General features: G+C 39.9%; 1 protein-coding gene across 2 annotated transcripts; it reads left to right on the top strand.

Moving 5' to 3' along the window:
• The first annotated feature begins 251 nt into the window (after positions 1–251).
• On the top strand, positions 252–27889 carry itga3b (integrin, alpha 3b). Of its 2 annotated transcripts, XM_063481449.1 has the most exons (26): positions 252–574; positions 13891–14018; positions 15704–15786; positions 16694–16934; positions 17084–17176; positions 17321–17525; positions 17905–18098; positions 18424–18512; positions 18596–18729; positions 19245–19331; positions 19428–19495; positions 19693–19835; positions 20008–20154; positions 20283–20383; positions 20767–20935; positions 21116–21190; positions 21286–21365; positions 21552–21629; positions 22507–22621; positions 22894–23070; positions 25327–25461; positions 25734–25847; positions 26270–26368; positions 26446–26571; positions 26651–26803; positions 27779–27889. In XM_063481449.1, the coding sequence occupies exons 1-25, from the start codon at positions 399–401 to the stop codon at positions 26759–26761; spliced, it is 3168 nt and encodes a 1055-aa protein (XP_063337519.1). In that variant the 5' UTR covers positions 252–398; the 3' UTR covers positions 26762–26803; positions 27779–27889. The 2 variants fall into 2 exon arrangements, with proteins under 2 accessions (XP_063337519.1, XP_063337520.1); XM_063481450.1 differs by lacking the exons at positions 13891–14018; positions 15704–15786 and having other exon boundaries at positions 511–574.
• Positions 27890–27923: the final 34 nt, after the last annotated feature.

The raw sequence follows: 27923 nt of genomic DNA, 5'->3' as shown, positions 1-27923 counted from the left end.
TCCTCCCTGTACAAGCTGCCTTTACAAGTATCGGTATTGGTATCAACAAAACGGGCCCTGTATTTACTTGGTTTCGGATTGATACTAAAATTTGCTGTATAGCACACCACTAGAGTCTGCAGCTCCCTGTAGTTAATGCACTTGCTTCCGAAGGATGTCGAGATCTGACAGGAAGGGAGGGACACCACTAGGGGCAGGGCAGCAGAGCGAGCATGAGGCGCCGACACCTAGGCAGTGACTTTGCACAGAGGGGTTGTTAATGGGCAGGTCTCTGTGAAGCAGCAGCCTACCTGTTGGAGCTCATTGCGGCAGAGTTGCCACCCGGACCCCATGGTCGTTCGCTGATCGTGGACCTGCGAGAGCTGAGTGCACCTAACAAGAGAGAAAACAACGGAAACATGTCTCAAAGACTTTTACTCTGCGCTGTTTTGGCCGTGTGCCACTGGACGCAAACTTGCACTGGATTTAATATAGATGAACGGTTTCCTGTGATCAAAGAGGGGAAAACCAGGGGGAGCTTGTTTGGGTTCTCTGTAGCTTTGCATGAGAAGACGGTGGGCTCCAGACAGTATCTGTAAGTATAGTCGGATAGTGCATTTTTCAGAAATTGCTTTATATTTTCTTATTTTTTCTTTTTTTTAATTTAGAGGTAATATGTCGGCAGGCAAACAGTCGTGGAAAAGCAACACTTTCTGTTCACCCCGTACTGTGCACGGTTAACTGCGCAAAAGTCGGATACGACGATACGGAGACGCTTTATTGTCACCTGTCGAGCGTTTCTGTGCTCCACTTACATACTACCTGTGAGAGAAACAACCGGCTGGAGAGCACGTCTGCAGATTTAGTTAAACCAACCATCGCAGACATTTTTTTTAGTATAGTGAGAATATAAGACAGGTGCTCTACGCTCTTTGGAAGTAATTCGACGAAGTTCATACCCGGCGGCATTGTAAATCTTTGCCGTGCACTGTCAACGTGTAGAAAACGTGTCTCATAACACGTCCGGCCTGATGTGACCTGTTTTGAAAGCAAAACTGTTTTTGTTTTTTTTTGTTGTTTTGTTTTTTCCAGTTTTACACGATCACCATATTACATGACTTTTACACAAATTACATTTCAGTCTTTGTTTTATCTGACTGTCAGTTTTTTTTCTTCTTTCTTTTTTTATTCATTATTGCAACAATAATGAACGAAACCGAAAATCGCATTGTTTAAAATGAATAGATGAGGTTTATTTTTAATAGTTTCTGCTGCTGGTCCAGCTGTTGGTGGAAATGGCACACTCACAAACACACTTGTTTTTAACCAGAATTCACAATTCTCTGAACACAGACAACTCCTGGTTTGTAAACCACGTGTATGCTTCTAGTTTGGAAGCCAGTCCTGGTACAGTAAGAGCATTTTTAGTGTGATGTGCATTTCAGTGCATTGTGATTGAACTTTCAGTCATGATCTGGGTGGCTGTATTATATTCAGTTATTAAATATTTGTAAAATAAACATTTGCACATCTACTCACTCTATATTTGGAATTTGGGTGGAACTATTGTTGTCGCTATCGGCTAGAGAGAACTGGGGTTGTTTCCTATTAAAACTCTTAACTGGCCTGTAACACTTAACAACTTAACACCAGTGTGGAGCACTTGCAAGGATTTACATAGGAAGTGACTGCTTTTGTATCTGTTGATGTTCAGGGATGTCACGTCTTTGCTGTCTTCGTGGCATATCTAATGAGAGCTCCTCAAACTGTGTTACTGTGCAGTATAGGATTTCACTCGGTCAATTAGAGTAGCCCCTTCATCCATCCGCATCCACGATCACACAGCATGTTTGTAATGTGCTGTTATCAGTGTCGTCCTGCTTTGAAGAGTAAAGCATGAAGAAACGTTTCAGATCAGAGCCCACTTCCTCTGTGCTCTCATCAGTGAAGTTAGATATAAGGTTTATCATTGCAAGTCATGCAATGACAGATTAGATTAGAAGACCAAACTCACTCTCATGTCTGAGCTGTAAGTATAAACCTAGATGGTTCTGCATAAAACTGGAAAGGGGAAGAAATATATGTCTGCATGAATTGCCTGAATAACATACTCCTGTACTGCCAAGCTTAAGTCCATATGTGCTGGTTATTGGCCAGTGTTAGCTATGCTGCTAACTCTGTTTAACCCATAAAAACTAACATCACTGCAATATTAATATAATTGTAGCCTAAACCTCACACTGAAAATACATCTTCTGCTTAAACGTAAAGATTCACATCACACAGCAGGGCATGTCATGTTGAGGGCATGCAGTGTAGCACACATCTGCAGGGAAAAAACACAATGCTGTTGATGTCACCTATTTCATCTTACGAGACATAAGTGAAACCTGCTTTGATATGTGGTTTGGAGATAGTGGCGCTCACAAAACAATTAGAGGCCGAGTTGATAGGCGATAAGAGTGCATGACTCTGTAAAGACATAACAGTGTGCTGGTGTCTGCAATGTCTTAGAGGAAGGGATTTTAAAATAAGTTTCTTTTGTGTTTGCAAATCTGTCTCAATGAACCCCACAGCTTTTAACGACATATTTTCTCTGGCTAGAACTGCAGTGTGAATATCTGAAAAACACCTAGACGTATGCACCAGTCATGACATGTACAGAGAAGAACACTGTTCTTTGTCGTCCTTGTGAGTCAGAGTTCAGGATAGCAGTCGAGTCAAATGGCTTCCACTCCCATTTCTGGAATAAAGAGTTTGTTTGTTGTTGTTTTTTTAATTCAAACCTTCTAAGATGCAGGTTATTATCCAGTTACACTGAATGGTTGCTGAGCTGAATTTCAACAATATATTTTGAATATGGGTTGCATGTCCAATTAGTAGACCGGCATTGCTTCTTGTTGGGGATGGGCTTTACCCAAATAATCCAAGAACTACCTGAGGCCAATTTGTACCAACTGTTCACCTCCCCACTCCCCCTCTCTGTTTGGATCACCCATTTAAGGTCTCAGGGAGAATTTTTTTTTTTTCCCGAGAAGGCCTTTTTTTTGTTCTCTGTTGTTTCAGGGAAGGGGGGGAAACAGGGCAGTCAGCTGGCCACCTATTGGCTCTTCCAGTCCCCTGACCTTATGGTATTTTAGGAATGTATTACTCTTCTCTGCACAGTTACAACCTGCCAGGTTTCAGGTTGAGACAAGACAGGAGGGAGAATGATTATCCAAGAGAGAATACACATAAAAACTCCAAATATTTGACTCAAACTGATCAAAAACTGCTTCATTTTACAGATGAAAGCTGGAAAAATAACACATTCTTTTGACTGATGAATATTTGATCAGAGTTGACGTGGCTGGGATCGAGGATCATCCCTGTCTGACTGCAGCAGCCAGAGGCTATGAAAGTCAACGATTTAATTTGACGGGCCCTTCCCCTTTCTGCTGCGAGGTGCAAATTAAACTGGTCCACCCGCTGTACACACATCTGATGTTCAGTTAGAACATGCACAGGAACACACGTCACCTTTCGTCATATGTTTCGATAGAAGTAAACTTTTCTAGCAAACCCTTTTTCTCAAAGCACCCTGGTGATTTTACATTTTTAATCTTTTATCACAACTTTTTGTATAGTTTACGTGCTCCAGTACAGTATTGTGCAATGGGTTGTAAGCTCTGTAAGGGCCTTATACACTCAATAGATATGTTCACTGGACTGATCAGTGATAAAAGTCTATGGGCCGTAAACCTGACTGTAATCCAACATTCCTTCTTATACATATATGATAGTGGTCTTTGTCATTGAACTAGGTCTATCAAAGGGCTAGTGTCATGCCTCAATGCAACACTTTCATGTCTATCCCATGCAAGCCAGTAGGTTTTACACTGACACAGAATCATTTCAAATAGAAGATCAAATAGAAATTAAAGTAGGTTAAAATGGGGTTAACGTGGTTTTATGCTGAGCGACTGCTGTCGGTATAAAATCCCTTTACCATGGTTACGGGCCTTGATCTTAACGCAGTTATTCGCTGTATCCAATCAGCTGGTAATGACATGAGTTGCATTCTGTGTAGCAGCACAAAAACTGCTTCTAAAAACATGTTGAAATGGATCCCAGCAGGGCTCGGGGTTCCTGCTAATCTCCACAGAGGAGATTGGTTATGGTGGCGCTTTCATTAGAAATACCTGCAGTGAGGACTGTTTTTATCTTAACAAAAGTGTAAGAGATCCCCTCCCTCTTTCCTCCCCCGGCTGCATAAATGCCCTCAGCAGCACAGAAAAGAAGCTAGCCTCCAGGCTACTGGGAGCTACCTGTAGCTAGAAAAACCCATATGCTCCAGTACCTCTCTGTCTTCATGCCATTTTTCACCTTTGAAGAGAGAAATGATCCACAAGTATTGGATTACACTTGGTATTTTTTTAGGAAGTGTGCGTGTGCTGCAACTTGTTGTGCGTCCGTAAAATACAAATAAGTGCTGGTATAAATATAGGATGTTCCTACGCTTATTACTGATAAAAGGCTAAATAAATATTTATAAATAAATACATGTATAAAATGAATATGTAAACAAAGAGAGATAAAAAAAAAATCTGGTGTTGGAAAATTTCCAGGCATTAGCAGGTAAAGGCAGATGTTTCATGCACACCTGCACTTCTTTTATATAAGCTGAGTAATATCTGAGAGAAACTTGGCACTGAACATGCACGCGAACATGGGTTGCTGTCAGCTCTGTTACAGCTGTGTGGCTGACTGTCCATCTGTGTCTCCCACAGCTACTTCTCTTCTTTTACATACAGCAATGGAAAACATTTTAATAGTAATATTGTTAGAAATACTGTGAGCCTCTTGTGATTTCTGGCTTCATGGTTCACTACTGAGGTATGGCGTCACTGAGAAGCATGTGGTCAGGTTTAGTCCAGCGGTATGTGTATTCCTGTTTACATGTATACATTTGTATGTACACCGTTCAGGCATAACGTTATGACCCCTGCTTCATATTGTGTTGGTGCCAAAACAGCCCTGACCTATCGAGTTGTGGACTCCACTTGACCCCTCAAGGTGTAGTGTGGTATCTGGCACCAAGATGTTAGCAACAGTTTTGCAAGGTGGGGCATCCACGTTTGTCCAGCACATCCCACAAATGGGTGATTGGATTGACATCCGGGGAATTTTAAGGCCAAGTCAACACCTTAAACTCATTGTTGTGTTACTCAAACCATTTCTGAACCATTTTTTGCTTTGAGGCACTGTGCATTATCCTGCTGAAGAGGCCACAGCCTTCACAGGATTCAGTTTCCATGAAAGGTTGTACATGGTCTACAACAATGCTTAGGTATTATTGTAGACCATGGGGTGGCTTTTGGCCATTGGAGTGTGAATGTGTGTGAATGTTAAATAGAAAGCACTTAGAGCATAGAAAAAAGTGCTGGGTGAATGAGGTAAGTTGTGTGAAGCACTTTGAGTGCTCTGATAGGATGGAACAGCATTATATAAGAACCAGTCCATTTAGATGGTACGTGCCAAGGATGTTACATTGCCCAAAGCAGTGTGATGCTTTGGGCAAGCTTGCTCTGTTAGCTTGTTTCTTCCCATAGTGCAACCTGGTGCCAGGTGTTATACAGGTAAGCGATGCGCACAAACCTGGTCATCCAAGTGATGTAAAAGAAAACGTGATGCATAAGACCAGGTCACTGGACCATTACTGTGTGTTGCAGTTCTGGTCCTCGCGTGCCCATTGTTGGTGCTTTCGGTGGTGGACAGGAGTCAGCATAGGCACCCTGACTGGTCTGTGATTATGCAGCCCTATACATAACAAACCATGATGCACTGTGTGTTCTGACACCTTTCTGTCAGAAACAGTGTTCATTTTTTAATCAGTCTGAGCTACTGTAGCTCATCTGTTGGATCAGACAACACAGGCCAGCCTCTCCAAAATTTGGTGCTTGTCAAACTCGCTCAAATCCCCACATTTGTCCATTTTTCCAGCTTTTAACACATTTCTGTTTAAGGACAAAATAATATATCTCTAATATATATCTCACCTACTGACGGATACTATGATGAAGAGAAGATCAGTTATTTACCGCAACTGTCGGTGGTCACAATGTTTTGCCTGATCGGTATATTTCTCTATGTCAGTTGTGTGTGTGTGTGTGTGTGTGTGTGTGTGTGTGTGTGTGTGTGTGTGTGTGTGTGTGTGTGGATGGGGGGAGCTCGGGGGGCCTGCACCCTGCAGCAATACTTGACGATATTATTCATCCAGTGACAGGAGACAAACCTGCAACCACAAGCTGAACTTTCTTTGCCCGCTTCAGACTAGGTTTCACTTGTTGCCAATAAAAAGTGAGTTTCTTTATCATCAGGGGGATGTCCTGCCATGTTTAATTTGTCGAGCTGGCTCTAAATTAGTTTGGTCTCCTGTTACTGTTTCACCAAAGACAGATGGTGGTTTTCAAACAGGATGTTTGTCCAGCTGAGATACCCTGTTAGTGTGGGTGCTTGTCTACAGGTGCGGAGTCCTTTCTTTTTTCTTTATTCAACTGTATTACATTGTTGTCATCTCCTCTTTCGTCTGCATTTCATTTCCACTAAAAAAGTACCCTGGTGAAAAAAAGAGAACAAAGTTTATCAGCAGTCTGCTATGTGTGAAAATGGTTAGCTGTGCATTCCTACATTTCTCCCTTTTGTGTAAACATTTAAATGCACTAACAGTGATGCTTGTCATTATAGAAAGAAGTTTAATCTTAGTCTAGTCCATACTGCAAGAATGTAAATCTTTAAAGTAGATAATTTGAAATTATGATAGTTGTAAGGCTTATGCTTTTGTAGTTTGCTGTTATTGTTCATGCTGACATGTTAATATTTATATACATATCCAAATTGCCCTGCCCTGACATAAATATATGAAAATCCTGAGATGCAAAGTGAAGGTGAGTCTGTGTGAGCCATGCATCTACTTCATGCACGCTCTTTCATCACTGTTTGACCAGAGATGACTCATCAACTTTGTTCTGTAAATGCAGGCACATATTCATTAAGTGTGTTAAGAACTAGGCGTGCTTACTGTGAATGATATGAAAGCGAAGTGTGTGTTCACCGCCTCATGTAGTTTCTTTGTTTCCTGAAAGTACAGTGACCTGGATTTATCACAGCTGTACTCATTGTTTGAGTAGTTACTCAAAGAAGTAATGTATTACACATTTATTAGTTTCCTAAGGCATTAAATTACTCCCTGAAGAAAGTCTTTCAGCATGAATGTTGAAAAGACTGAAATGCTTTGTCTTCTAATTAGCACTGACTATAAAGTATAGGCTAAATTATGTGCATATACTGGCACAGCTCAGTAGACACAGGTACAGGTAGGAATAAAGGCTGCAGTACGACACGCTGATTGGCTGTGGCAGGATCCGCTCACGTTCCACTTCCCTCTGACTCTGGTTTTCTTCTCTACCTTTGTGTCAGAATGCTGAATTTGCAAGTGCTGTGTGTTTTTGGCAGTGGATAATTATTTCAGGCCTTTGTGAAGTCTGCACTTTAAAGTAACGTTCCCAATGGGCTGAGGCTGAGGGGCTTCCTATGTTGCACTGTGTGTTTTCTACTTCACTCTCCATGTGTTTGATTGTTGGCTTTTGTTTTTTCATGTGAAGGGCCATTTAAATTTTTATATAGTTCTCTGAGGGCCACACTATTATGAACACATACCGAGGGATGCAAAAACGAAAGACCAACAAAAAAGTCTATAGCTACTGTGTTACTTAGCCCCGTGAGATTTCAGCTTCTTGGCTATAAATAAGTAATATTCTCGCTGTCAGTCTGTTGTTGTGTGAAAGCCGCTTTTTGAGCACTCAAACTCAAAAAGATGAAGATTCATTTTGAGTTACAAGTGCATTTCTCCTCTCTATTCATCAAGTTTAGCATGTTTCAAACTGTAACGGCGCTCAACCTTTGCCCTTTTCATTACTGCCAGCACCTCACCACAAACTATGCACACTGGCTTGCCTTTCACAAAAAAGAAAAAATAATTTGTTCATTTTTCCTGGAATATGCAGCATTCTGCAATCACCTTCATTTTCTTGAAAGCTGCCATGATTCATCCCTTGTCATCTTTGTCAGTCAGGTTATGACGTGCTGTATGTATCACAGATGATGTGCTTCTACAAGTCAAGTGTGCAGTAGCTGGGATAAGAATTAGCACCTCCAAGTCATCAGCCAGAAAACGGTGCCCACTCTCGGCTGGGGAGGAGTTTTCAGGGTTTTTGTTCATGAGTGGTGGGAGAGGTGGAGCAAAGATTCTCATCGTCCACTGAAGTCATTACGTCATTAGAAGATCATAAAAAGATCTCACGTCTAGTCTCTTCTCATCGTTAGGCTTAATTCAGTCTGCAAACTGAGTCACTATTTAGTATGATCTGTATTTATTTTCTTCTTTAGTAGAAGTGGCAGTGTTTCCTTGAAATCACTGGTAGTTTGATGTGGTGCTCTAGTTTATACTAACAAAAACAATGAGGATGCAGTAGATAAGACCATGCAGTTTTTTGTATATATGTGTGTCTGATGTTGTGTTTTTAAGATAAAGGGTGAGGATTAATAATATTTTATTGCATTTTTTTCTTTGCCTGTGCATTTTGGGTAATTTAGTGACCCACCTTGTGTTGCAGTTAGAGTGATACAGTGTGGTGTCACCATACTGTACCCCGATCCACGTACAGCACTGGTGTGAAAAATGGCTGTGCTGGTCCAGGTCAACAGTAAAATATAAAATATTTCATAAAACTACTGTTTTGCTATAACTACTGTATAATTTTACGTAAAATAATATTGTGAAATATTATCATCTTTACCTGGTGTCATGACAATTGAAATGGACTGGTTCTTATATAGTGCTTTTCTACTCTGAGCACTCACTCACATCCATTCACACAAGCAGTTCTTTCTGTGGAAGTGCTTCTAGTCTAACATTTACACACGTTCAACTTGGGGTTAGTATCTTGCCCAAGGATTTTTGGCATGCAGACTGGTGACTGAGCTACAATCACCCTATAGCTTCTCTTTTTTAGCTAATTTCAGTTTGCTGTGCAAAATCAGTGTCACTTATGCAAACTTGACATCTCATCGGTGGCACATGGTTTACTTTTAATATTATTAAAAGGGCTGCGGGCAAATCCTGTGACAGACAGGTTGCCTTAAGCTATATCCGGAGGGCAATCAATCACGCATGTTACAGGCAGCTGTAACACCACAGCATACACTCTGCAAGCACAATTTATTAAACAGCAGGCTTGAGGCAGAAAGTTTCCCACTTTGCTTCGTGTCGCTCACCTTTCCTTCCGCCATCTGAATCTCTTTGTGACGGTTTCTCTCCCTCACCCACTTTTAAATGTTTCCTGTTCTTCACATATAAGATAAAGGCCTTTAAGGGGAAAAAAAATACAAATTTGCCCGTTAAACACCTGTATCCCGTGTCTCATAACGGCTCCGACTTGATCGACGTGAAGATGTGTGTATTCTTAATGAGACGCCAGTTTGACTGTAAACACGACTAACTCGCGCTTTGTCTCGTCTTGATAATCTCTCAAAATCCTGTGAGCTGGAAAGGAAATGTCATCCCAAAAAGGGTTTAATTAAGTCGGATTTCCTGGTTTCACTGTTGTTGGTGTTATCTTAGCAGCAAATAGACATGTGGGGGGTAAAGATTATAGGTGAACGTGGCTTAATTTTAATTAACTGCAAGAGAAGTTGTTTGTGTTGACTCTGACATTTGCTTACAATCAGCCCTTTCGCCCTTTCCCTTGCAGCTCCTCTCATTTGTTGAGAGACTTTTCCCACTATCTGTTCTTGCTTCAAGTTAGCGGCTTTTCCGAGGCAGTGCCGGCTAACATGACTAGATAAATGAACCACTGTTTGTTTAACTTAATGGCTGACACAAATATACAGTAGTCCATCAAACTGTCTTCTTCTAAGATTTTTAGTCCTGTTGTCAAGAATGCAGCCTAACTAAGTCTCACCTTAGCTGGGTGCAAACAGTAAATGTTTGGTTTAGCCAGCCTTTTGGATGACTTGTTAGACAGAAGGGGCAAATTGCAACATGTCCTGGAGTTGGAATGCAGCTGCCTGCTTCTCCCTTTCCATTTAGCCGAGCCTTTGACAGCCTGTTTATGAGGAGGTGATGAGCATGGAAGGTGATAAGGAGGAGAGCACACAGTTAGGACAGGACGGAATATGACGTGCGAGTCACCTTATTGTTAATTAGGTGTACGCCAATTTTATGAGGGTTACATATGCAACAGAGAAATGTGGGTTCATCAAAAAAAAGATCTGCTTTTAATGAAAAAGTTGACATTTGGTTGCAAGTTGTTCACTAAAGATCAGGAATGTGAAGGACGGGCTAGTAATGATGTTTAGTCTATGGTTCTGTGCTGCATTATTTGAAAAAGTGTAAACCTTCAGTTACTATTGTCCTCCATGCATCCATGATCATGAGGATATCAAGGTCATTTTTCAAGCGAAACTTTGGAATTATGGAAAATAAGCTCGTTCTTTTTTTTGCCAAAAGTAGCTACTCTTATGTGTTTACATTAAAAATGAACAGTGGCAGTCTGATTGTTGGGAGCACTGGGACATTTCTCAGTGGGATTAGGGTCATTATGGCCGGACAGAAACAATCAAACATGCCCAGTGATACATTAACAAGCAGGAGTTGACATGTAGGGGCCAAATATGAACATAAATGCACGCGTCAAGCTTCTCTTGAAGGACATTCATCTCCCTGATTCTCTACCGTAGGATTTAACTCGATCAAAAAATTATAAAAAAAGACTAAAAAGAAAAGTTGCTAAAAGATGCTAAAACTAGAGCCTGTCTAATTCATCTGTAGTATATAACTACGTATAAATGTTGCTAGGGAGATCTGTTTATGTGTCATGTCCCTGAAAGAAAAACATATAAATATTCGTCAATATATCAAAATTATGAGCATGTATTGGTATCATATCAAAAATCTTCTAGCAGTCAAACTAAAGCTAAAACATAGATATTATTTATTACTGTGACTTGTGCAGCGTTTTAGACTGGTTTGAACCTTTGAGCTAACTCTGCGTCTCATTTATTTTTAAAAACAGGGGTAGGTTCATTGTGTCGTGTGTCTGGTACAATTTTTTGTTTATGTAGTCCTATACACAACACAGCATACACTGGAAGCTATGGAGAAAGGCGTTTTGGTAAACCTTTTGTATTTTGCAATCTGCAACACTTTTCTCTAATGACAAATAGCCTAATATATGATATATATTATCCTCCAGTGTTGACAATAAATGATATTTAAAAAATATGTATTGATGGTTCATATTTGCCTGACACGTGGAATTCTCATCTAACATTTGTCAGTTAGCCGAATTGTCAACCTGTTCTTAAATGTTCATGTAGCACGTACGTGAACCTAAGGTAGCTGATAACCCCTGTCTAGTGTTAGATGTGATGGTATCACTCAGCTTTGTTAAATTTCAACAACAAACACCGATGACCCACATGGCGCCACTGAGATGATAAGATGGTGACAGTATTTTTTTTTTCTAGTTTTCTCCAACCAGCACCCTGCTATCCAAGATTTTCAAATGCCCTAAAGCATGCATGATTAATACTGGACTTTGTACCCTACCCTGCTTCCTCATAATTTCTATTCAGAGTGAGAAAAGTTCAAACTGCTATCTGTGTGTCAAGTTTGCCCAGTCTCCGGCTTGACGCCGGTCCCTTTATGAGTGCTTTGGATAAAGCTCCCATGAGGCCTTGTGTGGCTTTACAATAAGATCTGAGTTAGTGTTTTGGGACACTGTGTCCTGCGGCTCAAAAACACAACAGCTTTACACGCCTGCTTCTCATCGGCTTAGTTAATCTGTAGTGTAAGACCACACGCGCACGCACACACACACACACACACACATAGACATGTACACAGATAAACAAAAGAATGTCAACGCCACACTGAATGGGACTCCTCTCCATGTTTCTGTTAGGTCCATTCACCACTACAAACCTCTGTGGTATCTTGTATCTTATTTACTGTCCACATTACTGAATAATTACCACACCCAAGGTCTCCTCTGACAGTTTAACCTGGTAACTGCTGGCCCTCAGCAGCCGTCTTGTCTCTTTGTGGTTGTCATCATACTGAGAAGTGGTTGTGCTGGTGCCGGTGCTGTTATACTGCATTCATAAAAGGAAAGAGATGATGTCTCAACTTACCTATAAACATATCTGATTAATGTCAAGGAATTAGCTATGTGTACCACAGCGTCTGATCTGAGTTCAGTGTTTTGTCAGCTTATGTGCCACAATTCATATACTTTTTAGAGTAATTTGATCTAAAATCAGTGGAAGTCGGGCCATGTGACTAATTTGCATGTCTGACTCTCTGCATGCTCAGGTGAGACATCAAAGAGAGAATAATTTTGTCTATGCTCTTAGCCCTGCAATCAGATTAAGATTGTAAATGTTTATAGGGGCATGTTAATGTCGATATCACTGTGAATGTGTGTCTATATGTAGATGACTGTGGTGGAGTGGTGGAGCCTGGTACATGGGCTAGCTGTGTTTAAACAGAATGAAAAACCACGAAACCTGTGAGCAGTGTTTAATCAGGTATGACTAACCAAGAGCAAGTGCTAACAGACCCTGTTCAGTGATTTCCCGCTTTGTCTTCAGACCTCCAGTTTTTAGCATGGCACAGCCTTTTGCTGTGATTCATCTTTCAGGAGAAATTATCTCTACCCAAGTTGGAGTAATCCCAGGCTGACTCGTGGGAGAAAGTGGGATTTGAAAGCACAGTGATTTTACTGTGAAGACTTATTTTTAACTTTACATTTGGGACCTTTATTTATTCTAACTTGTCAGTGTGAATAAGAGAGACAGCTGGCTTCCCACTATACTCCCAGTTAGGTCAACAATCGTGAACATCTTGACTTACTTATTTGTCATTTTCTGCTCTTTCCCACAATACTGATAACTCATTGTCAGCACTGAAATCATTTTCAGGACGCTAACATGAGAAGAATGACATGCTTGTGTTACCCACTTTGACCAAAGCACTGAGTGCTTTTATTTCATGCGTATGTCACTCGCTCACATATTGTAAACTAGCTTGTCCACACCTTTCGCCCACAAAGTGGAGATAATAAATCTTCTGCTGACGGTAAATGGTGTGTTCCTGCGCAGAGCCTCAGAGAGCAGTAATCCCTTTACTTCAAAGCTCTGTGGTGTGGTAAGAGGTGCAGATGCAGGGAGTGTCTCGGTGAGTGGACAAAAAGAGCCGTTTTAGCACCAAGAAGCAAATTTCTCTCTATATATGTGTGTGTGTGTGTGTGTGTGCGCTGCCCAAGCTTGTCACGGGTCATGGTCCGACTACTTCACTCTTTCTTTTCATGTGAAATGAGTCTGGTTTTTTTGTGTGTGTTTAGACCCTGAATCTTAACATCTCAGGTCACGTCACACACTCTAAGAGGGTAAATGCTGTGCATAAAAGTTGTGCCATTAATCACAATCAGAATGCTTTCATAATCCTTAAGGAAATAATGTGGGTTACAGTTCCTCCAAGACAATAACAGTAACAGACTGAACTAATTAAATAATACAATATGTTAGAACATTTAGAAAAATAATAAATAGCTGTGATATATACAAATAGCTCAATTTAAAATATCAAGAGGTGAAATATAAATGATTGACTTGTTAAGCTGCATGGTGTGCTTTTTTTGTGTCTAGAAGGTTATCTGATAAACCGTTGCTGATAGTGTCATAGCTTTGTCTAACACTGTGCCACACTTCCATTGTGATTTCAAACATTGTTTGTCTCTTTCTTTCTGTTTTTCTCTCTTTGTTTTTTCTGTGTTTTTGTTCTTTCTGTGTTCCTCTGTGCCTTTGTAGGCTTCTTATAGGTGCGCCCAAAGAAAAAGCACAATCTCTTCCGAAAGTCAATGAAACAGGCGCCGTCTACTTCTGTCCCATTACCACCGACACCACTGACTGCTCCAGAATGGACCTGGTTACCTCGAGTAAGATCACTGCGAAGCACTGATGTGATGAAAGGAATGCATGGTTGCAGTGTTATAGCTGTTTCTGAACTGCTCCATTAAGAGATTTTAGTGAGCTCGAGGGGGGTTTCCTTTAAAATACATCTATATATGTAAGGAAAATAATGATGAGATTGAACACCATTCTTCTTAAAGATATTCACTTATTTGGTATTCTGATGATCGATGGTGAGTGAGAGCGCTTTTGAACATTTCTGAAGATTTTCATATTCAGTGCACCAGCAAGGAGCTATCTTTAACAATACTTTAAAAGCACTTTAACTGAGTTTGTATAGCACTTCCATAGATTTGATGCAAACGTAACAGGTGGTGGTGCAAAATGAAACAGCAGACGCAGAGATCTCCAACAGAAGCAAATTTTAAAAAAACGAAACCCCCAAACAGTTAGCCATGGTATACCCAGACTGCATGTTGTACGTACATTTTTTAAAACCCTCCTTCCTGACTTAGCACACTGTTCAGAACCAGTTTGGGTTTAAACTAAAATTTAGGAATCACTCATATGATTGAGACGTTCAACAACGCTTACTTCACACAGCCATAGGAGACTCACAGGTCAGCTCTATTTAGGATTGTACTCCCTCAGTGAACTTCACGTTTTAAAACTGGTTTTCCCCTGCACAGGGCCTCAAAAGGATGTAACTAATGTGAGGAACAAAACATAATAACCTTTAAATGAACACTAGCTAGCTTCCTCATTTTACAGTAAGGACTATAGAACTGTGTCAGATCATTTCAGTAAAATCATCAAGCATCCTTTGGAGCATTTGGAATTATTTTGTCTACCTTTACATGAACAGACTGTTATTAAATGTTAGACACCCCCTCCCCCATCCAAAGCTAGGGGTAAATGGTATAATAAGAGGATTCTGAATCACTTTTCATGTTGAGGTTAGAATAGTGCTGCTGCAGTCCCATCACATTTTTGTGGTTAATATTTGTCAGGGCATGATCCAGGCTGCATGAAGGTTTGCATTTACAGTTTGAGTAGGTGTTCTGATGACTGTGATCACCATAGCCATGCTGAATGTTTCTTTTAATCTAATAAATAGTTTGGAATGGTCGATTTTGTACTGCATGCTGGTTTGATTTGATTAGTATAGAAATCTGGTTGTAAACGGTCTATTGAAATAAAAGAACAAGAAGTAAAACAGGGAACATTATTAAGCAGAAAAAAAAAGGTAATCAGAATCAGAAAGGGTTTTATTGCCAAATGTTGAGCAGGTTTACAACATTAGGAAATTGCTGCAGTACTTAGTACAAACATACTGTCAGATAACGCTTAAATAAACATAAAAATAAAAATTAAAAGTGCTAAGTAGATAGATATATACATGAGTGCAGATGGTGATGATGGTGCCAAACATGGAATGATGCAGTGAACACAGTGTAGGGTCATGTGTTAGTGGTGGGAACAGTCATATGGTTATTGTTCATGAGTCCAACAGCAGAGGGGAAGAAACTGTTCTTGTGGCGAGAGGTTCTGTTGCGAATGGACCGGAGCCTCCTGCCTGAGGGGAGCAGGTCAAACAGACTGCTCCCCTACTATTACTCTGTATGTAATGACCTTCCTGTCAGCACCAGCCTGATGACAAATTAAAACAGATGCCTTAATAATTGACCTACCTCTTATGACGCATCCACAGCAACTACCTCTGAGATAGTGGAGGGCATGTGGTTGGGTGTGACAGTGTCCAGTCAGAAGGGCCAGCCAGATGGACGCGTGTTGGTGAGATGACTTCCTGTTTTTTGTTTTTTTTCTATGAGTCACTACTACCGGTGATATTATGTACAAGGCAGGGTGAGCTGACACACAGGATGTTTTATTATTTAGTTTAAGAGATGACACATTTGGCTTGTTGCGATGTTTAATTACTGTAGACACACACACACACACACACACCTGAGACAGGATGATACACACAGGGAGAAAATGTCTCATGTTTAGGGAGAAATTATATTTTGATCAAGAGATTTTTTTTATTACTTTTACATTTTAGACAATTACGATATACTGGAGAACACATTTTACTTACAGTGAGGGGAAACTAACAGCATGTTGTTCCTAGTCTGTCTTTGTCAGTATGTTTCAGTTTTTGTTCAAGCACTAATTGGTGTAATTTCCATGTTTTTATTTTTCTATCTTACATATTAATGCATTTATTTTCTTTATATATTTTATATATTTATTTTTAAATAGCACCAGATCACAACAGCAGTCATCTTAAATGATTTTTTATTGTAAGAGGAAAAGACCCTGCAGAGAAAACTTCAACAGTCAGACACCCCCCTATGAGTGAGCACTTGGTGACCGTGGGACGGAAAAACTCCCTTTTATCAGGAAGAAATTAATTTTAGCATGTTTCAAACATCTTTGACTGTTTAAACTTCTTTTAGAAGGCTAAAATTGATATCTGGCTCATAGATAATGATTATTTCGTGTAACTGCTCAAAGGGAGGACCGTTTCCATTGTGTAAATTAAAAAGCAGCGACACTGGTTTCATTATATTGATGTTTGAGATTCTTCAGTTTACTTGAAGTTGTTTTTCCTAGTCACTGAATTGATCTCAGTTTAAGCACTGTCAATTTCTGATATGACACACTGCACTTCTTCAATACTTTCTCTGGTTTCCAGGCATGCGGACATCGATATGTGAAGGTTATGTCAGAGAATCAGTGGCGGATGTTAGGAAAATGTTATGTAAGGAGTAATGACCTGACCTTTGACCAAGAGGATGAGTGGCAGAAAGAAAATTATGACGTCTGCAATCCCAACAACGACCACAACTTGGACGGCATGTGCAACTTGGGCATCTCAGGCGGTATATCGGAAACTAATGTCTATTTAGGCTCTCCAGGCAGCTACAATTGGCAAGGTGGGAACTGTCGAGCGATGGGGTTACTCATTATTTGCACGCTGTGCAAGTCTGTTGAATTTGATTGGATTGTGTTATGTCTTGGATACTCTTGAATTGTGTATTAAGCTGATTTTAACATCGTTGTGTGATTCTGCTTTGTTTTAAAGGAGATGCTCATGTGATACGGATAGATCCACAAAACCCCTGGAACTATGCTGACAAAAGCTTTGAAAGTCTAGAGAAAGCATATAGTTATATAGGTAAGTGTTGGTGTGTCTTTACAACATTTCAAATGGCAAATCAATGGGAACCTTAGTAAGATTCACACTCAATCTCCCTACCGTCAGATGAGCATCCAGTTGTCAAAAACAGCATCTCTGATTCTCAAGCACTTTCATTCACAGGTTATTCAGTTCTCGAAGAAAAGAAGCTGCTGAGCTATGATGACTCGACAGTTGTGACAGGGGCTCCCAGATATGAGTCTAAGGGTGCTGTGATTTTTTCAAATAAAACTCAACCAAAGCTTTTGTTGGAGCAGATCATCCTTGGGGAACAAGTGGGTTCCTACTTTGGAAACAGCCTGGCAGTGACAGATCTGAACAATGACAGGTGCGTTTCTACACCGGAGAGTGTAACTGTGGGGAAAACTGGGGGGAAATGAACAATGATCTTTTTTTCACATAGATTTGGCCGTGATTTGCCTTTTTATGCATATGGTGCATAACAGTGAAGCAGTGTGTGTCTGAACACTGATGATAATAGTGACTTTCTGTGGCAGGGATGAGGGATTCACTTTGAAATTATGAAGAAATCAGGTGTTTCTCTATCTAGAAATCTAGTTGGTCATTAGGATTCTAGGTAGTACATTCTTTTGAGATGCAGTTAATATAGCTTTGGTGACTTGTGTTGAATGTTTAGCTATACTTAGCCATGTGTATCTATTTTTGTATTTACATGCATATGTGGATTTTTGTCTTGCATATTCTAGTTGGAACGACCTGATTGTGGGTGCCCCGTTTTACTTTGACCGTAAGAATGAAATGGGGGGAGCAGTGTACATTTTCATGAACGAGAATGGGTTTTTCCAGAAGACTGCCTCAATGGTTTTGAAGGGCCCATCTGATTCTGCCTTCGGCCTTGCACTGGCCGCCATTGGCGACATCAACCAAGACGGATTCCAAGGTGTGACCATGAACCCAGCATCTCCTTTGGACCTACATCTGATAATAGTTTAAAAAAGTGAAATCAAAGTGGTGCACCAGACCACAGGTAAACTGTGGTGTGAGCATAAAGCCCGCTAAAGGAATATTTCTGTAATTTGAAATAATTTCAGCTGCAAACAAGAGGTATTTAACTTGTCGTGTTTCGAATGAGTCCTGAAAACATTCTCTGCTGCCACCTAGAGGACAAATATTTCCTATACACAAAGAGTGCCTAGTTTTCTTTTCTAGCATCTTTTCTTGTCATGCTTCCAGCACTTGTTTAACTGTAATGCTAATGTCTCCAGACTTTGCTGTTGGAGCGCCATTCCACCAGACAGGAATGGTCTACATATGGATGGGAAGCAAAAAGGGAATATCAAAGGAGCCTAGTCAGGTAAAGTATGACATTCTGTGGTCATTTAAAAACTTTATGCCAAGTACTATTCTGAAAACCTGTGTCAATGACTCCCTCTGCAGACCATTATGGGTAGGACGTTTGGTGAAAAATTCCAGACCTTCGGCTACTCCATCAGCGGAGGGATGGACGTGGATGATAACAGTTACCCTGATATCTTAGTTGGCTCTCTGGATGATCACATTGCCCTCCTCAGGTAGACACAATCAAAAACAAAGTTAAACAAGATATTTCAATGTTAGTTGGACCCCCTTATTGACATCATAGCATAACACACACCGCTGATGTATCAGCCACACATTCATGATGTAAATCCTCACCTGCTGTTCCACAACAACACAGAGGTGCTCTTTGGGCAATTCTGTTGTGATCTCGGGATCATTTGAGTGCAGCGAAGTCTTTGTTGAGCTTTCTGACGTAGTGTCATAGTACGTTATTCTGCCGGAAGGTTGTGGGCTGATCACTACCATGTGACTGTCTATTATTTGTATTAACAACAAATTGAACAAATGTACCTAACAAAGTGGCCAGTGAGTGTATATATAATATATAGCAATTTTCTACAGTGACATTTTTCTCATAAGTTACGACAAACTATTTTTATGATATCTATTATTTTTCAGTATTCATGGAGTTATTTCTCATATTATTATTATTATTATTATTAATATTAATTTATTTGTTTTGTTCTGTTTTGTTTTTTTAAATAAGAGCTCGACCGGTTGTGCACTTAACCCAAGACTTCACTGTCGAGCCTAAGATTGTGGACGATAAAATGTGCTCTGGAGATAAACCATGGTGAGATGTCTCCTAAATTTATGTCATTCTGAAACTGGCTTATTGAGTGTTATTTCAGTTCTCAGTTCTTCTTCTCTTTCTCTTTGTGCTTCACAGCATTACAGCTACTCTGTGCGTGTCTTTCACTTTAAGCACCGGAAATACAAATTTCAAGAGACCTGTCAGTAAGTTCTTCTTTAGATAAATTATTGATCCTGTTTCACACAACATACCGTGTTCAATTTTCTTTTTCAAATGAACAGTGTTTCCAACTTACAAACAAGTGCATCACCATGCAAATTCTATATATTGTAGGAAAAAAACCCTTTATTTACTGCATGAGCTTGCTTTAATCTTTTCTGTTTGTTTTCACTCTGTAAAGCGTTGATGTATATGGTAGAGGCCGACATGGAGAGAAGAGGAAGCTCTCGTGTTCGTTTTCAGAATGACATCAACACTTACACTGGCAACCTGACCATGACATCTTCCAAAACTGCGTGTGAAACTCTCAAGCTGTTTGTAGTCGTAAGTGCACAACGCAACTATTGCAGACGTTGTATTGACTGAGCCATGCATTTTGTGTTATTTGCAAATGATCATCTTGCTGAGTGTCTGGTGAGGACAAATAAACTGCGGCTACCTGATAGTCCTGTGCTTATTGAGACAAGCAAAAAGAAACTCTTTAATTAATTCACAGGAACCTGTGAGGGACAAACTGGAACCAGTGGTCTTTTTCCTCAACTTCTCATTATATGAACCAATACCTAGAGCCAGACGAGCCCCACAGAACCTGGACTCCTTCCCGATTTTGAGCCCAGAGCAGAAATCCAGCCGAAGAACTGAGGTATGGCGTCTTGCATGCACATCATTTACAGGTTTCCTTTTCAGTAACTTGGAGATGGTAAAGAAATGGTACAGTCCAGTGTCCCCTTGTAAGATTTGATATGATGTTGCTTATTCTATTTCCTGCAGATTCACTTTCAAAAGGCGTGTGGCTCAGACAACAAATGTACCAGTAACCTGCAACTAACAGCAAAGTTTGTTGAAGAAAATGAAGAAAAGCCTTATCCCAGGTAAATTTATATAGTGAGCAACCAAGCATCCTTTGACTCATTCATGTATAGACACAAAGCTGACTTTTAAAGGTTAAAATACACTAGTTAGCTTGCTCAGTTAGGTTAGAAGATTGTTGCAGTGCTCATGTATATATATAATGCATATGAAGCTACCACCAGTACCAGCTTACCATTAGCTTAGCACAAAGAAAACAAAGTGAAGTGTGAAATTGTGAGGGTTCCCCCTTGCTTATTGACTCCCATTGGAAAGGTCCATTTTAGCACTTTAGCCATCGTTAGCCATATTTGTTGTTTGTTTTTGTTATTGCTATGTCATGAATGTGTTAGTCAAGCAAAATAATCATTAAATAACAAAGCTAATACATGTTGTCCCTCTACAGTCAGGGCAAAGTTCAAGTGCTCCAGTTCAACAGCTCCATAAAGAAAATAGGGCTCGCGGTAAACGTTACCAACTATCAATCTGAAGGGAAGCTAGCTGAAGACGCCCACAGAGTCGTGCTCAATGTCACTATCCCTGATGTGCTGAAATATGCCAGTGTCAGTTCTTTGGTAGGTCCACTGGAGGGCAGAAGATGCCCATTTTTATTTAAATCTCCTTTGTTTTTTAGTGCTACTCTTCTTACAAGATGCACACTGTATTGGTTTGGTTTGGTCATGTTTAGCCACATCTCTGGTCATGTCAGTTCCTTAAAAATTAAAACTAATTATGTTTATTACTTCTGTGTTTAGAATAACAAAGTTGAGTGCACTCTTCTTGATACAGTCATTTGTGAGGTGGGGAACCCAATTAGCGAAAACGAAAAGGTAGGTTTGAACAGCTGACAATTATTTTTATCTTTTTCTACTGGACAGTTGGGTTTGCAAACAGTTCTCATGTGCTTGTATTGCTTTATTAATAGGTGTCCTTCCTGCTCAAGTTTGAAACATCAGGAATCACCCTACACACACGAAAGATTGAGTGTCAGCTGCTGTTGTCAACGTAAGGGCTTTATAATGTTGGTTGCACATTGTATTTTGTTCCTGCTTAATACTAAACAGGGAAAACAAGTCAATATAATACTGTTGTATATAATAATTAAGTTCATTTTCTGCTTTTTGCATTTTTTAATGAAGTTCAAATTTTTAAGCTGTTTTAAGATAATGCACACTGTTGTAATTTCTCCAGTCTTAGTGAGCAGAGTGACCTAGCGCCTGTTCCTATGGCCTTGCTGATTGAAAACACCATTAAGCCCGTCTTCAGCTTGTAAGTCCCAATCGCAAATGTTTCATGACATACTGTACATTCAGGGTTCTCAGTAACATTTAGACAAGGCAAGGCAAGTTTATTTATATAGCACAATTCAACAGCAAGGTGATTCAAAGTGCTTTACAGAGACATTAAAAACAAAAACAAATAAAAAGCATGATTTAAAATTGATTAAAACAAGCAAACAAACAAACAAACAAAACAGTATATAAAATCAAAAATCAAAACAGTAGATAAAATCAGAACAGTAGATAAAATCAGTAGTTAAAAAGTAAGTTTTGAAATTTAAGCTTAAGTGCGGATTTGGTGCTTTATTCAAATGCAGCTGAGAATAAGTGAGTCTTCAACCTGGATTTAAATAAACTGAGTGTTTCAGCTGATCTGAGGCTTTCTGGGAGTTTGTTCCAGATATAAGGAGCATAAAAGCTGAATGCAGCTTCTCCGTGTCTGGTTCTGACTCTGGGAACTGATAAAAGACCGGATCCAGATGACCTGAGGGATCTGGAATGTTCATACTGGGTCAGGAGGTCACTGATGTATTTTAGCACATAAACCACCTGATTACTGACTATGCAGAGTATCACAGGCATCATGGGAAGTATATGCGATGCATTTACTATATTTCTTATACATCTGTTAGGTTAGGCATGTCTCCTGTGCCCCTAGAGGACTTTTAGGTTTTTTATGTGGTTTTTTGGGGGAGGGTTCTTTCCTGTGCTACGCTCAACCATCTCCCTAAATCGGTACTCGGTCATTAAAAAATCTGAGAACCCCTGTTGTACATAAAGAGTAGATAAATAAAATGGTCAGTGCATCATATTGCCCTCCTTACAGTTTGTTTACTTACACTGTGTGAAACATATCTGTCTTTTAGCTTATCCAGTGAAAAGTCACAGGTGGAAACAGTAAAGTTTGGTGGGACAGTGATGGGCGAGTCAGCCATGGTCAACACAAGTGACGTGGGCAGTCTGGTGGAGTTCACCTTTACTGTGAGTCATCTTCACCACTCAGAGATTGTACATTGTATCTATAATGCGTGTTACTCACCCACATTTCCATCATCCCCACCCTGTCTTTGAAGCCAGCACTTCAGAAGTTTAATATTGCGTCGGCTGTGGATTGTTGTGTCAGCCATGGTTTGTGGTTTAAGTGTGAGCAGGGGTGGATACTGTTTAGGAGTTACAGTCACCATGTTGTTATTTCATACCATCTGATGTATTTCACTTCTATTTTTAATGTTTCTGACTGCTTCCACCTCTAGATGAACACAATGGGACAATCGCTGCAAGACATAGCAACCCTGGCTGTGGAGTTTGAGTGGCCCTATGAGGTAGCAAACGGCAAGTGGCTGCTGTACCTGACGAAGATTGTTGTTCAGGGGGATTCTGAAACGGAGTGTAAACCTCCTGGAAATGTGGTCAACATGCTTAACCTAACTGTAAGGTTCTTTTTAACACTTTTTGAAATGTGTGATGTGTGATATCTGTGAAGATGACCCAGAGTAAGATCAAAAACAAAAACTTAACAGCAACAAAAAATACACAAATCAAACTTTTAAGGCATTCAAAAACTTGAGCGTCACATAAATATGAGTCAACATCTGTGCTAGCCTCTCTGTGAAGCCATACATAGGTATAGCTGTACCTTCAATCCAGTTCAGTCTGATGCAACCTTATTTATAAAACACATTAAAAACTGACCAAAAATATTAATTTCACATAGTAAGAATAATTAAAATATATACGCTTTACATACAAATAAACACGTACAAGACCTTAAAAATCAAGACCTCAGAAGAATCAGAAATGATCACCACCATGTACAGCTCTCACTCCGGGTTAGAAACGAAGGAGATAGGGGATGTGTTTTATGATGTATTTTAAAAATGTGAAGGCTGCTGGCCAACCATAACATGGAGTTTGATAACTCTGAAGGGACGTAAGGTGTTAGGAGGTGAGCAAGATATTGTGGCAAGAGATTTAAAAACAATAAAATAGATAAAATCTTGAAATCAATCATAAAACTCACAGGAAACGAGTGAAGGGAGGCCAGAACAGAGGAGAGGAAGTATTCTTGTTTCGATTTTCAGGAAGGAGGCATGGGGTGGCTTTTTGAAGAAACTGTAGGTTTGAGAGGGTGGCCTGATTTACACCAATGTGCCTTTTATTACAGTAGTTGAGTTGAGTTGTAATTAAGGCTTCTATAACTCTCTCAAAATCACTAAGTGATCTGACGATGGATAAATTTGTAGATTTATGGATATATGTTTATCCAGTTTAGAATCACAGTTCACTTGAACTCCAAAATTGATTACAGTGGGCTTAATATAAGGTTCCACAGAGCCCAATTTTGAGGCAATGCCAGCATCACTGGGTTTAAGTATCACGACCTCAGTTTTACTGTCATTGAATATTTAAAAATGTAGAGCCATCAGGGGTTTGATGTCCCTGAAACACACTAAATTTGATGAGCATCAATATAAAAGTGTAAAGAGCTGCCATGTCTTTTTAAAATGGATCCTAGGGGTAAGTTGTAAAGGGAAAAAAAGCCTGGCCCCAGAATCAAACCTTGGGGAACTCCACATAGCAATCACTGAAACAAAAAAAAACCAAACAAAAAAAACCAAACAAAAAAACGGCGTACCTCGTGAAACATGTCATGAGTTAAGTAAATTGAGGGATTTTAATCAAAGAGTTCATTTCACTAAGCGTCTGTGACAGTTGTTAAAAATATTATCTGCTTGGTTTTTTTCAGCTTTTACAGTTCTTTGATAACAACGTGAAGTTTTCCTTAAGAATATCAAAAAACAGTTGTACTTTACCTTTTGCTGCTGATGTTCTGTTTTCCTGCGGTCTCATCTGACACCGCGAACGGTTTCATTCAGCCATTGTTTAGGTTTCAGTTTAGAACAGAAGTGACAGTGTCAAGAATAGTTTGACCAACTGCGGTATTTAAACAAGGAGGACTCCATAGTCTCTTTGGCACTGTCAAAAGACGCAGAGAAATAAACAGCAGTTGAAAGTTAAATATATATACTCGACTAGACATATACTCTGAGTTAAATTCCATCAGCATCCAAATAAGCTAAAGTGCTTATGTTTAATTCAGTTACCATCTTTATTTAGCACATTAGCATGCTAGCTTTTACTCATTAGCACTAAACAGAAAGTACAGCCAAGGCTTATCATTACTTTTTTAAACAAACATTAGGTATTGAACCATAAACTGTGAGATATATTTTAAACCCATGAACCTTACCTCTAAATACAATTTCTCAAATATCAGCCTTTGAGAAATTCATTAGCATGAATTCATTAAGCTAGGTGGGTCATCGACTTGTTACGTGTGTTGCTCAAGCCGATGTCAGCATGAACTCAAGTCAGCGCAGTGTGAATAAATGTCAATTTTAGAAAAGTGGTGTGAAAATGGTCTTAATGCCAAACCACTGTTCAGAAATACATTTTGGAAAAAAACATCTGTCGCCACACACAGACCTCACAAAGCCCCAAAATAGAAAGCCATAGTGCATGCAGCCTATATATAGACAGCTGAAATGACAATACTATTCTGAGAAAAATGTAGTAATGTCTTTATCAAACCCAGTAATTAACCCTCTGATGTAATGTCTCTGTCTCCTCTGTTTCCTCTTTTTTTCTTCCTTTTTCTTTCTTCTTTTTTTTCTCCCATCTTGCAGTTGTCAGAGAGAAGACCTAAGCGTACTAAGCGACAGATTAGAGTTGAAGGTGAGAATGACGTGACCCATTCAAATATTATTGAGCCACAGGCAGCAGTCACACTGTCTTCTACTCCCAAAAAGAGGTACCTGTTGGTAAGTCCTAGCTTTATATTCCCTTAACATAATCATGCGTATATATGTGACATATGTATGTGAGGAGTCTTGTGTACAGAATTTAATATCTTTCAAAATAAGTGGACTGACAGCCTCACACTGTGGCAAATACCAACGTCAGTAGGATTAACATTTAATATACAAATTGAGTCATCCATTGTAGATAGTAGGATTTTTCTTTTTAAATCTAGTCTTAACTGTCAGTATCTGTTCACTCTCTAATAGAGTTTCTTTCTTATGGCCTGTTACAGGAATGCTCCAAGGGGACAGCAAAGTGTGTGACGTTTACCTGCCCGCTGCTCAATGTTTCGAATTCAGCCACGATTTATGTCCGATCCCGGTTGTGGAATAGTACAATGTTAGAGGTGAGCTCACCAGCTAATATATATTGTAGATTCATGGTGATTTTTTAATTATATATCAAGTGTGCTGTTAGATCTGGTAGGCCAAAAACTCACTTGGCAAGGTACTGTGTAAGCTTCTTCACACTTTAACACATTGTCTTCTATTCATGCTGTGTCTCACTTGATCACTGTGATATCTGCTGTCTGTGTTCTTCTCTGGCATGTCCATGCCTCAGGATTTCCATCTGTGCAAATAGAAGGGCAGGGAGGTGCTTCCTACCCACTGCATGCTTTCCTTGTACACATGTGGAAGGAGTTTATTCTAGAAAAGAGCTATATGATCAAATATAAATAAGTGCAGATTGAAATAACAATCCTATTTTACTGTTTATGCCCTGACTTTTGGGAAAATGTTCTGATGTTGTGTCTGTGTGTGCCTACAGGACTATTCTGATGCATTTGTAGTTGAAGTTAAAGGCCAAGCCACACTGAAGCTTATTAATAATCAATCAAACATCAAGATGGAGAGTCAGACGACCTGGGTATGTGATGATGATGGCAGGAATGAAAATAATGCTTATGATATGATAATATATTACATTCTTCACTTTTCTTGTAGTTCACAGTACAAATAGAACCAGAAGAAAGGGTGGAGACACCCTATGAGCTTCCCCTGTGGATCATCATCTCTGCAGCTGTAGCAGGAATTGCCCTGCTAGGAATCATCATTCTTATACTATGGAAGGTGAGATTGTGTTTCATTGAGCTGTAACCTCTGTTTTGACACCTTAGTCTAACCCCAGAATTCATGCGCCTTCCTCCAGTGTGGCTTCTTCCAGAGAGCCAGCAGGAGGGAGATGTATGAGGCCAAGGCCCAGAAGGCTGAGATGAAGATCCAGCCCTCTGAGACAGAGAGGCTAACTGAGGACTACTGAGGCCCCATGTCTCCCAACAGCATACACCATTGGGGCTTTTGGGTAAAAACACCCCTTTGAAAGGATTTTTCTGTAGATACTGTCAGTGGCAACACCGAGTTTGGGATGTGATTCAACTAACCACTTCGACTGCTTTCCTTGCAGGCTAACGCTGCACTGTTGATCTCTGTATGGCTAACTTTTTTTCACTACTTCTTTTCCATCTTGGGGAGGATTCACATATACATATATACACTGCCTGGCTTTCCTTGCGCTGCTTTTGCTGAATATTTGAGAAAAATTAACCAATTAAATAATGTTATTAAGAGAGATGGAAGTTGCTTGCACAGCTTTTTGTTTGGCATGAAACTGGTGACGTTTATGCTTGCTATAAGTAATCACCATGTAGCATATGAACAAAGAGAGCTAACAGACAGCTAGCTTGTTTAAATCCTCATTCAAGATCGCCTTGGGATTGATTGGTTGATGCCACATTGATGATTGCACCAGCAACTCTTAGTGCATTCCAGATTAAGTTGGAAGATGGAATTTAAGAGTTCCCAGTTAGAATTTTCATCTGGAACACCCAGGTCAGAAAATTAGAGCAGCCAACCCTAACTTGACAAGATGGTGGCAGTGAAGAAAAACAGTAGCAAAAAGGTAAAACATTTGATCTCTGCTGCCACCGTTGTGTATTTATGACTGGTTACATAAATGAATGAATGGCTCTACCTTGCTAAGAAGCAGAACAAAAACTTTTTATACATGCTTTTCCAACTTGACAACTGGAATGCAGTCACCTTGGAAGTGACATCACTCCCAAGTTTTGACTTCTGAGGTATCTGTATAACATGATATACCTTAAAGGAACACACACATGTGAATCCTCCCTTAATCAGCAGGGTAGTGCGTATTTCTATCTCTGTCAGCGTGAATCTACTCAGCTTCTAAATCCTAAATCTTCTTCTTAAGCCATTAAAAAACTCAGCTCTCAAACTTTTTAATGTCACCTTCTTCCTTTCTTTTTTTTCCTGCTAGCTTGGCTTCTTCAAGCGAGCCATCTACTACAGAATAATGCCAAAGCACCAGGGAGTGAGAATTCGCAGGGCTGAGCGTTATCAGTTCAATCTGGGGTTTCAGCCCGAGGAGCCACAGAAAAAGTATTGGATCACAAGTTGGACAG

This window comes from Pelmatolapia mariae, linkage group LG8 (assembly GCF_036321145.2).
Source record: "Pelmatolapia mariae isolate MD_Pm_ZW linkage group LG8, Pm_UMD_F_2, whole genome shotgun sequence".
NCBI classification, from domain to species: domain Eukaryota; kingdom Metazoa; phylum Chordata; class Actinopteri; order Cichliformes; family Cichlidae; genus Pelmatolapia; species Pelmatolapia mariae.
This window is presented reverse-complemented; position numbering and strand designations above follow the sequence as displayed.

Excerpts from the sequence above, each read along its gene's own strand:
- itga3b (XM_063481449.1), top strand. The coding sequence starts at position 399 with ATGTCTCAAAGACTTTTACTCTGCGCTGTTTTGGCCGTGTGCCACTGG. Across the intron at positions 15,787-16,693 it reads AGCCAGATGGACGCGTGTTG|GCATGCGGACATCGATATGT; the intron begins GTGAGATGACTT and ends TCTGGTTTCCAG. Across the intron at positions 20,155-20,282 it reads AATCCAGCCGAAGAACTGAG|ATTCACTTTCAAAAGGCGTG; the intron begins GTATGGCGTCTT and ends TATTTCCTGCAG.